At 55.0% G+C, this 12179-nt stretch overlaps 1 protein-coding gene across 1 annotated transcript in view; it reads right to left on the reverse strand.

The window, feature by feature from the left end:
* The window catches only part of BCL3 (BCL3 transcription coactivator), a 9631-nt gene extending 7583 nt beyond the window's left edge, over nt 1–2048 (reverse strand). The window contains exons 1-2 of the mRNA XM_007458557.1: nt 1793–2048; nt 8–59 (exon numbers count right to left, since the gene is read on the reverse strand). Coding sequence (XP_007458619.1) covers nt 8–59; nt 1793–2048 — 308 coding nt within the window. The remainder of the gene's footprint in view (nt 1–7; nt 60–1792) is intronic.
* Between the last annotated feature and the right edge of the window lie 10131 nt (nt 2049–12179).

The following is a 12179-nucleotide window of genomic DNA, read 5'->3' on the forward strand; positions in this document are numbered from 1 at the left end:
GTTCAGCAGAGGAAAGGGGGAGCCCATGGTCGGGGTGGGGTACAGGGACAGTAAAGGTCCTGGGCAGAGAAAGGACATGCGTGAGACCAAGCCCACAGATCCTCAACCCACCCCCCACCTCCCGGCCTTCGCTACTGCGTGTCACCTGCCCTTTCTCCCAGGTCCCTTTTGCATCTCCTACTGAGTCCTCAAGGCGCAAGACAAACTCCTCTACTGTATCCCTCCTCTGGGCTCCCGCAGCTTCCCCCCCCCAACCCCCCACCCCATCCCTGGATACTCTCACTGTCTCATCTTTACTTGTGTCTGATGCCCCATCTCCCACTAGGCAGAGAGTCCCTTAAGGACTGAACCCCCATCATCACTCAGCAGGGGGACCTCAGGGCCTGTTTGCTGAGTGAATTTGTGGCTGAGGGAGGTAAGGATGGGTGCAGCACTGGACGTAGGGTGTGGGGTGAATGTGTACAGAGTTTGGGGAGAGGGAGTGGTGCCAGAAACATGTTCAGATCAAACTGTTGGAAGGGACCATGGTAGCAGGCAAATCCATATCCACCCATCACACAGATGGGGAAAACTGAGGCCCAGGTTCTCATGGGGGGAATGGGAAAAAGGAGAAGGCTGTGACAGGCCTCCTGATGCACAGCTTGAAACTGTACTCTGAGGGGGTGGAAGGTGCAGAAACTGGGCAAAGGTCTGGAGGCACTAGGCATGGGGTCTCTGCAGCTCTGAGGGTCACTCCGAGATCGTGAGGTGGGCACAGCTGTGGGAGGGGCTACCCCCTCCTGGAGGTCAGGGATGAAGACAGGATCCGGATCCGGAAAATGGATTTTGGCCTTCTCTGTCATCTCCTGGTCCTTGGGGGCTCCCATTCCTGAACCCCCAAGTTTCCTGGTCCTTGCATGTCCAATACGAGGCCTTGATACCCTGAGGCCTTCTGCCCAGAGACCCCTGAATCCTTCTTCCTGGCTCTAAACCCTTGAGTCCCAGAACTCCCCAGTCCTGCCCCCAATTCTTAGACTGAGCCCAAGCCCCCTAAGGCCACCTGACCTTGTGACCCCAGCGAAGACACTGGTCACTTGCAAGCACACAGAACTGGGTGCTCAGAACCCTAGATCTCTGGCCTGCTGGTTCCTTAAGGACCCCTGGTATCTGGATCGGTTTCCTTGGGTCCTTGTGATCCCAGATATTGGGGTGCTCAGAACTCCAACACTGTTCTCCTAATTCCCATCGTCTCCCGATATCTTGGTTCCCGAGATTTTGACATCCGGGGATCCTTAATATCTGTCTCCTTAGAACCCCAGTCTCTGTTCCCGTGACTTCCTTTGACCCCACATATAGTTCGGGATGCCAAGACCCCAGTTTCTTTGGTCCAAGTGCTGATTCCTTATAACCCTAGATATCTGGGTTCTGAAGAGTTTATAATTCTGTGTTCCTGGGGCTTGATTCCCTGAGAACCCATTTCTGTACTTCTGGGTACTGTCTCCTAGCTCCCTATATGTGGCACTCGGACCCTGGGCTCTATCCCTCAGGGCCCCCTGACACCCAGCCTTCCTACAACCCCGATACCTGTGTCCCAAGGCACTGCTCCCTGAAGCTCCCATATCTGCACCCCTGGGACCTCAGGCTGTGCGCCCAGCTCCCCAGGAACCCCATATCTGTGCCCTTGGGACTTTGGCTTCTGTCCCTCAGCTGCCCGAGGCCCCGTATATTACGTCGGAGCTCTGCCCCTGGCTCCGGTAGTGACCCTCTGCACTGCCTGGCCCCCACCAGGCCATGACCCGCGGAACCCACTCACCCTGGTAGTAAATTGCTTCTGGCCGGGCCAGGCCGTGGGGGGGCGCAGGCACCGCTGGCATGTCTGAGCCACCGCGGAGGGGATCCGGGGGGACGACGGGGCCCGCAGCGCCGCGGGGGGCGGCGGGCTCCGGGGAGGGCGCGCGCAGAGGGCGCTTGCGGAGCGGCAGCGCGGCGCCTGGGGGTCCGGAGGCCTTCGGCCGGGTACGCAGGTCCACGGGCCCCTCGTCCATGGTCCCCGCGGGGCATCGGGGCATGGGGCCGCCGGGGACGGCGGCCGAGCGGGCGGCCGGAGTGCGGCTGGGTTGGCGGCACGGGAGGGTGGCTGCGCCGAGTGCCGGGACTTCCCCTGCTGCCGGCTGAACTGAAGGGACTTTTGTCGGCCCGGGCGGTGCCGACAGCCCGCCTCCCCGCCCCCGGCCCCCCCGGGGCCACCCGTCCGCCCCAGGGGTTTCCTGGACCCGCCGCCGCTCCCGCAGTCCCGCGGTGCAGCCTGCAGAGCGCCCCGCCCGCGCCGCGCCCCGCGCCCCGCGCCCGCCCCCTCCCAACCCCGCGGCGCCCGGAGCGGCCGGGTCTTGGCGGGGGGCGGGGGGCGGGGGGTGGGTGGGAAGAAGGCGGGGTCGCGGGTTGCGGGGTCCCCACCCCTGCGGCTGCGGGCGTCAGGCTCTGTCTCCTCGTTTTTGTCTTTCTGGCTATAGGCCTCTGTGTCTCTCAGTCTGTAACTCTCTCTGGCTTTCGGGTCTGGATAGCTGTCTCTCTATCTCTGTGTCTCTGCTCTCAGTGTCTCTGTCTCTATCGTCTCGTCTCTTTGCTTCCCTCACCATCTCTGTCACTCGAGTGCTGTCCGCTCTCAGCCTCTCCTCCAGGGAGGCAATTCCCTGAGGCCCTGGGGTCGCTAAGACGCGGGTTCGATTCCCTACTCCTACTTCCTCGCTGGGTGACCTTGACCAGGCACTTCCCTTCCGTGAGCCATTTCCTCCTTTGTGCTAGCGAAAAGACGCACCCGGGGCAGGGACTACGCTCCGCAGGTGTCCAGGCACTATCCCCCAGCCTGCCCTGCCCCCACCTCTGCCTCCTCAGCTGTGGGTCTGAACTTCGCTGGGGGTGGTGTTCGGTGGGGAGTGCGCAGGGAAACAGTGAACATGCCTCTTCCCGGCGGGGTCCCTGCACCCAGCCGGAGCCGCTGGGCACAGGGTGGGTGCTCCGGGAATCCTCGATGCAGAGAAAGAAAGAGACGTGGCGAAAGGGGCATGGAGGTCGTGGGAGACTAAGGAGGGAGACGGGGACATAGCAAGAGCCGCAGGGCCGCAAGACCAGAGTCACAGCGACCAAAGCCCGGGCCCAGGAGGCGGGGGCCGTCTGGCTCCCCTTCTGCCCCACGTCCGGCTCCCATCCCGGGCGGGGTTGGTGGGTGGGGAACAGGCCAGGCTGGTTGGGGGCATGACTCAGAGGCAGGCAGGAGCTGCGGGCGGCTGGGCGGGGGGGGGGAAGCGGGGGGGGGGGCCCCACGTCCGGCTCCCATCCCGGGCGGGGTTGGTGGGTGGGGAACAGGCCAGGCTGGTTGGGGGCATGACTCAGAGGCAGGCAGGAGCTGCGGGCGGCTGGGCGGGGTGGGGTAAGCGGGGGGAGGGAAGGGCAGAGGCGGGCTTCTCCCGTGTCCCCTCCCCGGCCTCCCTTCTCCCCGCCCCGGGGAGGGGCCCCAGTCGCACGGGGCTTTCCCGGATTTCCCTGGAGGCGGGGCCGTCGCTGGGGTTGAGTGCGGGTCACGGAGTTACCGGAGGCGGAGCGGAAGGCTTTGGGGACCTAAGGGGGAGAGGGAATGGGTGCTGCACCCCGAGTCTGTCCAGGCGGCTCGCAGGGTCTCCCTGGTTCTGTGTGTCTCCCCATGTCTTTGCATCTCCATCCTTGGCCTCCCTCCGTCTCCAGCCCCGTCCCATATTTTTGTCTCCCGATCTCTGGCTGCGCCTCGTCTCCCCTTCCTGGGACCCTGAAAATGGGTGTGGGCCCCCGGTTCTCAGGAAGGGACTTTGCCCAGGACTGGGGCCCCACCCCAGTGGATCGTTAACCGGGATGTGAGGAGCATCTGTGGGCTGACAGAAGCCTCACCCTTTTCCCCCTTTCTGCGTCTCTGGATCTCCCCCTCGGCCGCCTGTAATGGGAGAGCATCTGGGGGCAAGACCTGGGTTCAAGTCCCACTTCCACCCCTTGTTGACAGTGGACCTTAGACAGGTCATTTCTCTTGAGACTCAGTTTGTTTTTCTGGAAAATGGGGCTGATGTCACCCCCTGCCCGCAGAGTTGTGGCTACAAGGGAAAAGGTGAGGGAATTAGGGTGGAAAGTCTGGGGTCCCCGCCTACCCAGCCCTCACCTCCCGGGACTCTCAAACACAGGGGAGGGCTGGGATGCAGAGCACTACCCTGCTGTACAGAGGGCAGCTGAGCCTCGGAGCAGCGGGGCTTGTCAAGGTGCTGGCCCCAGGAGGTAGTGCTGGATGGCTGCCCAAGGCCCTCCCACTCCCGGGCTCCCTTGCGGCCGGTGGAGGAATGGCTGTGGGCCCAGATAGGGGGAAGGGGGTGTCTGCAGTCGGCCCACAGGGGCTTGGAGGGGCTGAGAGAGAGGGCGCTGGGGGTTCTGAGTCTGAGGATGGAGGAGGGATAAAAGAGTCTGAGGGAGGAGGTGAGGGTCTGAGAAGGACCAAGTGAGGACGGGTGGCTGTGAGGGAAGAGGAGAGAGTGGGGTGGGGGGCGGTTGGAGGATGAAAGATCTGGGGGAAGAGGAGGTTTGAAGAGGGTCTGAGGGTGGCGGAGGGAGAAGGGAGGCCTGGAGTCAGCCCCGCCCCGCAGCTGTCTCTGATTTCCCAGAATCTTCTGCTGCTCAGGAAAGTCCCAGCTCCCACAGCTGCCTCCCTCCAGTGTCGGGAACGGAGGATGAGGAACCAGGATGGCTCCCCCCTCCTTTCTCCCCTTGCCCCCTGTGCCCTCGGTGGGAAGGACCAGGGTCTCCCCTCTCTGGGCCTTGAGCTCTGGAGGTCCCCCACCGGTAGGGGCGGCCCCTGGATGAGTCCCAGAAACTTCCCAGAGAAGGCCCGGAAGTCCTGCCTGGTGTCTAACCACTTTCCCTCACACAGGCCACCCTTTGTACCTGTTCAGATCTCCTGCCTCCTACTGCTTTTCCCCTTGTCCTTCCCCAAACGTCCCTGGGGGAGGAAGGGCCACGATTATACCTGTTCAAGGTCCCAAGAGGGAAATGAAGTCCCAGCTAGAAGGCTGTGATCCTGGAACAGCTTTCTTGCTCTTGGTGGGGTCAGGGCGGGGGCGGGGGGGAGCTCAGTTTCTCCTAAGAGGAGAAGATTGGGCTGGTCAGACCCTAAGTTCCTATTGGCTTCATTCCTGGGCCTTCTCTTTGCTTCTGACTGAGGCCTGGGTATAAGTCCTGTCTCGGGTTTTCATTAGCTTTGTCACTTGCAGCAGTTATTTAACCTTACGGAGTCCCAGCTTCCCCATTTATAAAACAGACTAAATCAAGAAAATACGCTTCCATTCTGTAGATCCTGAATTATAAAGTGCTCAATGCAACGTAGCGGCTATTGTTATTCTCCCTGTTATAACCATTCTTCCTGTTATAACTTGGCATAGGAATAATAACAATTATTATTATTATTATCAATTAACCCAAATTTTCAACGGCAGGACCCATTTCATTGAGGAAATTAGGATTCAACATGCTGGGCTTAGAGACATGGGTTGGAGCCCTGGCTCTGCCATGTGCTGGCTGTGTGACCTTGGATAGGTAGCTTTCCCTCTCTGTGCCTTTGTCGTGACTTTATGGTTGGGGATGATAACAGCTTCTGCCTCTCAGGACTGCTGAGCAGATTGAGACCAGGTGTGCAGAATGAATGGCTGAATGAATGAGTGATATCTGTTCTCGTCTCCACGTTGCCTGCTTTCACCCATCAGGCCAGGTCTTTCTTGTCACTGTTTTCCACCCAGAGATGAGACAAGATGGACATATTCAGTCTAGCTGAGCTCCCACTAGGAATTGACCCACTTCATTCTCTTGACACCTTGTGAAGAAAAGTCAACGAAAATCCCTATTTTACAGAGAAAGAAACGGGCACAAGGGAGTGAAGTCACTGCCTAGTGAGAGACAGGGGGAGTCATGTTTTTAAGCCAGGTCTCTGTGACCCCAGCATCCTGGTTGCTGCACCACTTACCTGGGAGGGGTGGTCATTCGTCCCAGAGACCGCAGGCCTTCCCTCTCGGCTCTAATTCTAGACACTTCCTGGGAAGAAATGGTTTAGATGGGGAAACTCAGGCACAGGAGAGGCAAGGTCACGTGCCCTAGGGTCTACACTCTCCCTACAGTGCTCTTCTGCAGGCCAGGGAGGGTTGACCCAACGGACAGAAGGTCACATTGCAGCAGGAGGGAATCAAGTTAGCTTTAAGAGAGGCTTGGGGAGAGCAAGTGAATTCTGCAGACAGAGGAAAATAGAGACGGTGATCAGGATGGGAAGGGACTTGCCCAAGGTCACACAGCCTCCCATCTGGGCTCTGGCCTGCAAGTCCACCCTGGGTTGGCAGTCAGCTCTGTTCTCCGAGGCTGCACCCCACCCCCAGGGGTGAGTGCAGACCAGCTTCCTGGAGCATGCCCTGCACCTCTTGGTTCCTCCCCACCCTGGGGCCTTGGCGGCTACTGGAATCCCTGGCACTAGGCAGGATCAGCCCATCTGGGGCTTGGGCCAAGACTTAATCTTCCCTTTTCTCCCTCTTGCTGGGTCTGCACGCACTCTGCTGAGTCAGAGGATTGCAACATCCTCTCCAGGCGGGCTTTGAGACTGGACACCCTCCCCCGCATTCACTGCCTTGATCAGACAGGGGCGATGTGGTGGGAGAGGTTTGTGGATATCAGCATCTGCCCTGGGCGGGGGTAGCGGGGGTGGTGTTCTGGGAAGGTCAGGTGTAGGGCACAGGGGTCCCAGTGAGCTGATGGTGGACAGTCAGGAGGTATAATGCTGAGCCTCAGTGTCCTCATCTGTAAATGGGTCTCACTCTTTAATTGTGTGGGTTCAAACCCCAGCTCTGCCACTTAGCAGCTGTGTGACTCTCGGCAAGTGACTTACCCTCTCTGAGCCTCAGTTTCCTCATCTATAAAATGAGGTAAAACCAGGGCACGTCTCAAAGGATTGTTGTGAGGGTCAAATGAATTAACACACGTTGGCACAGGCTGGCGTGGAGTAAGTTGTCAGTAAATGGAAGCTGTTATTTTCAAATAATTGCTGTTATTAATATAGGGTATGGGAGGGCTGCCACAGAGTCATGCTGCTTGGATCCTCTTTTAAGAAAGGACTTGTGGCCCAGCTGCCAGGTGTGCAGATGGCTAACAGTTGGCTCCTTCAACTTGGTCTGCCTCAGCTTGCCAGCTGGGGACATGGTCTCCTGGGCAGCCTCTGGCCATTGACAGAGCCAGGCAGGGTCGGAGGGTCTGGCCATTTCCACCTACTGTGGGATTCCTCTCATGGGCAGTCTTTGCTTCAGGGGCTCCCCCTGGGGCTGGCATCATGGCCTGATGGTCCCCCTCCCCAATTCTGCTTCCCCCACCCCCTTTTCTCATAAACATTTTGCCTTCCTAATTGTAAGCGTCTGCTTTCTGGGGGACCCCATCCACGACAATCGGTTTTGGAGTCAGACAACCTGAGTGTGAGTATCAGCTCTGCCTGAGTGGCTTTGGAGTGGCGTCTGATCTCTCTGGGCCTCAGTTTCCCCCTCTGAGTCGTGGGGATGATAACATGATGGCTGAGAGGATCCAGTGAGTTAGCAATAGCACCTTCAGCACTGTTGTCTCCATCATCCTCATCTGTAAGGAGTGAGACGAATTGAATCTGGGTCTACCTTCCACTCTGCCAGTTTCCAGCCTGGTGGCCCTTGCCAAGTGCTTTGCCCTCTGAGCCTGGTCTGGCCCTCTGGGTCCTGCCTCTTCCATCAGACTAGCTCACTGAGTGGTGTAGTTTGAATCGGCCATCTTACTAGGAGCACTTAATGAGATTAAGTCTTGTCCCCAGTATTAAAGGGCAAGCTATGAATTACCCAGGAGGAAGCTGGTGCCTGCGTTACCCATCAGCCTAGCCACTCCCGAGATGGATGACCCTCCCTGGATGAACCCCCTCCTTCCCAAGCCCACCTTCCCAGGGCAGAGCACAGAGCCCATCTCTGAGGAAGGGACAGCACCTTCCCTGAAAAGCTGGCCTTTTCCCTGGAAGTCGGTGCCTCCCCAGCCCGAGGCCACAACCTCCCCTGCAGCCACCACAGCTTAAAAACACAGATGCGAAAGTTCCCCAGGCTCCTGGAAAAGCAGGTCACGCCAGGCCCTTCCTCATTTGAGCAGGGGCCCCGGTGGACTCACCTTCCCTGGCCCCAACCGCTGTCCCAGTCTGGGCCACCCCTGCCCTGCGGGAGTGAGGACGGGGCTGGCGTGTCTCCACTACCCCTCCTGCCCCGTGGAATCAGGTTGCAGGATGGGAGCGAGCAAATCACTGCACTGAAGCCTCCCAGCTGCTCAACCCTGGGCAGGCTCGGTTTCTACATCTGAAAGCCTGGGGCTGGTCACCTGGAGCCCTGGCTCTGGGCTGGCTGGTGACAGCTGGGGTACACGGGGACCTCTTACTGTCAGGCTCCACGGGAGGTGGGAGTGAGGGTTGGCTTGTGGCATCTCCTTTGGACATTACCCACCTCTGAACTTGTCATTTTGGCCTCCTGTGGTCACAGGACATTCGCTTGCTTCTGGGAAAATCAAATTGTATCGTGTGTTTCAGATCCCAAATTCTCTTCTGTGGCTTCTCACCGCACCCTCCTGCCCCAGCCTCAGGAATTTTGCCCCCTGGAGAACCAAGTCATCTGAGGAATGGAGAGGTGTGGAATCGTAGGATGAAAAAGAATATATATTTTAAAATTATGGACCATAATGTGGAGAATTGCACGACATAGAATGTTCCATTTTATGAACAGTTAGGCTCAGAAATGGTTCTGCCATTTCCTCAGAAGCCTCTTCAGGCCTCTTCCAAATCAGAACTCACTCGCCTCTCCCTCCTCTCAAGGTAACTCATTCTTTTTTTTTTAGATTTTTTAAATTTTACTTATTTATTTTTGGCTGCGTTGGGTCTTTGTTGAGGCTCTCAGGGTTCCTCTAGTTGTGGCGAGCAGGGGCTACTTTTCGCTGCAGTGCGTGGGCTTCTCACTGTGGTGGCTTCCCTTGTTGCAGAGCACGGGCTCTAGGTGCACGGACTTCAGTAGTTGTGGCTTGCGGGCTCAGTAGTTGTGGCACACGTGCTTTGTTGCTCTGCGGCACGTGGGATCTTCCCAGACCAGGACTTGAACCTGTATCCCCTGCATTGGCAGGCGGATTCTTAACCACTGTGCCACCAGGGAAGCCCAAGGTAACTCATTCTTTTATGCCTTTATTGCTTTCCTTTTACTACCTGTGAATACACACTTCACCACTACAGTTTTGAATTCATTTATTTATTTATTTTGCAGGACTGAAACTGTCTTTATTCACGTAAGACATGGTTGTGTACATAGAAAATCCCATATCTATGGAAAGCCACCATAATAATTCAGCAAGTCTTAGAATATTAGGTCAATTTACAAACGTCAACTGTATTTCTTTTCTTTAATTTCTTTTTTTATTATTTAAATTTTTTTTAATTAAAAAAAATTTTATTTTATATTGGAGTAGAGTTGATTGACAATGTTGTGTTAGTTTCAGGTGTAAAGCAAAGTGATTCAGTTATATGTATACATGTAGCTATTCTTTTTGAAATTCTTTTCCCATTTAGGGTATTACAGAATATATATATATATATATATATATATATATATATATAATATATATATATTGTTTTTTTCAGATTCTTTTCCCTTATTGGTTATTAAAAAATATTGAGTATAGTTCCCTGTGCTATACAGTAGGTCCTTGTTGGTTATCTATTTTATATATAGCAGTGTGTATACGTTAATCCCAAACTCCTGATTTATCCCACCCCTACCCCCATCCCCACAGTTTTGAACCTTAGGTCTGGCTTCTTGTACTCAATCTTATTATGTCTGTGACGTTCACTCATATTCTTACGTCTGTTGGATTGCCTTCATTTCCATGACAGTGTATCTCTCTCTTGCATGGAAAACCACAGTTTGTGAATCCATTGTCCTGTTGATGGGTATATGAGTGGTCTCCAGATTCTGCCTCTTTTGACAATGCTGTGTGCGTCTCCTGGCACCCATGAGTACACGCATTTTCCCCCAGAATCCAAGAGTGGAATTGTTGGGGCATAGGGTGTGCAGATGTCCACTTGTGGAAGATACAGTCAGACAGTTTTGCACCAAGTTTCACTCCCATCTCCAATGTCTGCTGTGAGTTCTCCTTGCCCCACATCCTTGTCAGCACTGGATCTGGCCAGACTTTGAAAATACGAGTCATCCCGGTATTTGTGCCTGTGTGTGAATCTCATAGTGGTTATAATTTGCAATTCCTCACTCCTTAATGAGGTTGAGTCCACTGTCCACTTGAATCCAAGCACACAGAATCTTTAGGACAAAAAAACTCTAGCTCCTTAGATAAACCATAATGGAAAAGACTATGAAAAAGAATGTAAATATATACGTATAACTGAATCACTTTGCTGTACAGAAGAATTTAACACAACATTGGAAATCAAGTATACTTCCATTAAAAAAAAAACAACAGCTCTGGGACCTTAGAATCTTAGGAGCAAAGAATTCTACAGTCCCAGACTTTTAGGAACAAGGCATTCCAGAATCCTGTGCCTCAGTTTCCTCCTTTGAGTAATGGGGATTGCTCATGTCTTTAACTCATAAGGTTGGGGACAGGATGAAAGTGCATAGTGAACGCTCAGAAAGTGTGGTTTCCCCTAAGGCAGGAATTTCATCCATTTTGTTCTTTTCTGTGTTTGTCACCTCACACAGGATAGAGGCTCAATAAATATTTACTGAATGAATGAATCTGAGACTCCAAGGATCCAAGATACTTGCCATTGTGGAACTTTAGGAGCAAAGACGAACAGAATTTAAGTAATGAAGAATGATCAGGTCAGAGAGTCTTAGGACCTAAAGAATGATCAAAAAGCATCTTTGACAAACCTAAGACTCACTGCTTTAATGCTTTAGAAACGAGGAAGCTCCATTGGCAGAGGCCTCCTGGCTCTTGGAAGGGTCTCAGGTGACACCTAAAAGACAAGGCCTCTGCCTTCTCATCTTACTTGTACCTGCTTCTCCATGTGGCTCTGACAGCCACCTGATTCCCATCGCTTCCACTCACCCTTCCGGCCTCTTCCCGCCTCGTCCTCCCTGCACACATGGATGGATTTGGAGAAAGCTATTCCTGCCTGGGGCGTGAGTGGGAGAAAGTCCAGGCTCCTGCCCCAGAGGCCCTGAACCAGGCACCACCTCCCTCCTGCCTTATCTCCCACTGCTCTGCCCTCACCCACACCCCAGCTTTCAGCAGCGGCCTTTCCCCTCACCCTCCTGCCCACACACGCCCCTTTCACTTCAGCCTCAGCCTCAAAAATCCATCTCTCGCACTGAGATCAAAACCAGGGCACACAGCAGGTGTTCAATCAACATATCAGGGCTCAGCTCTGGCAGCCTGTCCTCCAGGAAGCCCTCCCTGATTTCTCTCCATAGGTTGGGTCGTGCCCCCCTCTGGATTCCACAGCCGAAGTCCCAGCCATTCCGGGATGTCACTGTCTCGGGGCAGATCAATCTCCCCTATGTGTGAGCCTGTGAGGGCAGGCAAGGGGCTGTACATACCCAATCTCTTTCCCGAACAGCTGAGACTGAAGGGAACTGATCTGTCAGCTCCATCTGACTATTGAAAAAGACTTTCTTACAATGCTCTGAATTGTGGACCCCTGATACCATCCCTCTGGGACCCAGGGATGGCTCTCCTCGCTTTTCTAGGTCAACAAGGAGTGCCCAGTGGTTCAAAGGGACTCAGGTAAGGCCTGACAGTGCTTAGCCCAGGACCTGCCCTCCTGAGACACAGGAGCCATTGTCAGCGGCTCAGCTGTCTGCCCCCAGTTTCACCCTAAAGCCTTATAAAGCCCTTCTGTTTTGTTTGTAAACATTTCTTGCGTGTACTTGTGTACCTGTGTACCCACGGTGAGACCAGAGACCTCAGCACCCACCTCCTCCCCGAATCCCTCCTCCTTCACCGGAGGCACAGAGAGGTTAGGGGCTTTGCCTAAGGTCCCACAGCCAGGGAAGGGCAGTGGGAGATAGGATTTTTAAAACCTTATTGAGGGGACTTCCCTGGTGGCTCAGTGGTTAAGAATCTGCCTGTCAGTGCAGGGGACACGGGTTCAAGCCCTGGTCCGG

Source organism: Lipotes vexillifer, unplaced genomic scaffold (assembly GCF_000442215.2).
Source record: "Lipotes vexillifer unplaced genomic scaffold, Lipotes_vexillifer_v1.1 scaffold371, whole genome shotgun sequence".
In the NCBI taxonomy this organism is placed as follows: domain Eukaryota; kingdom Metazoa; phylum Chordata; class Mammalia; order Artiodactyla; family Lipotidae; genus Lipotes; species Lipotes vexillifer.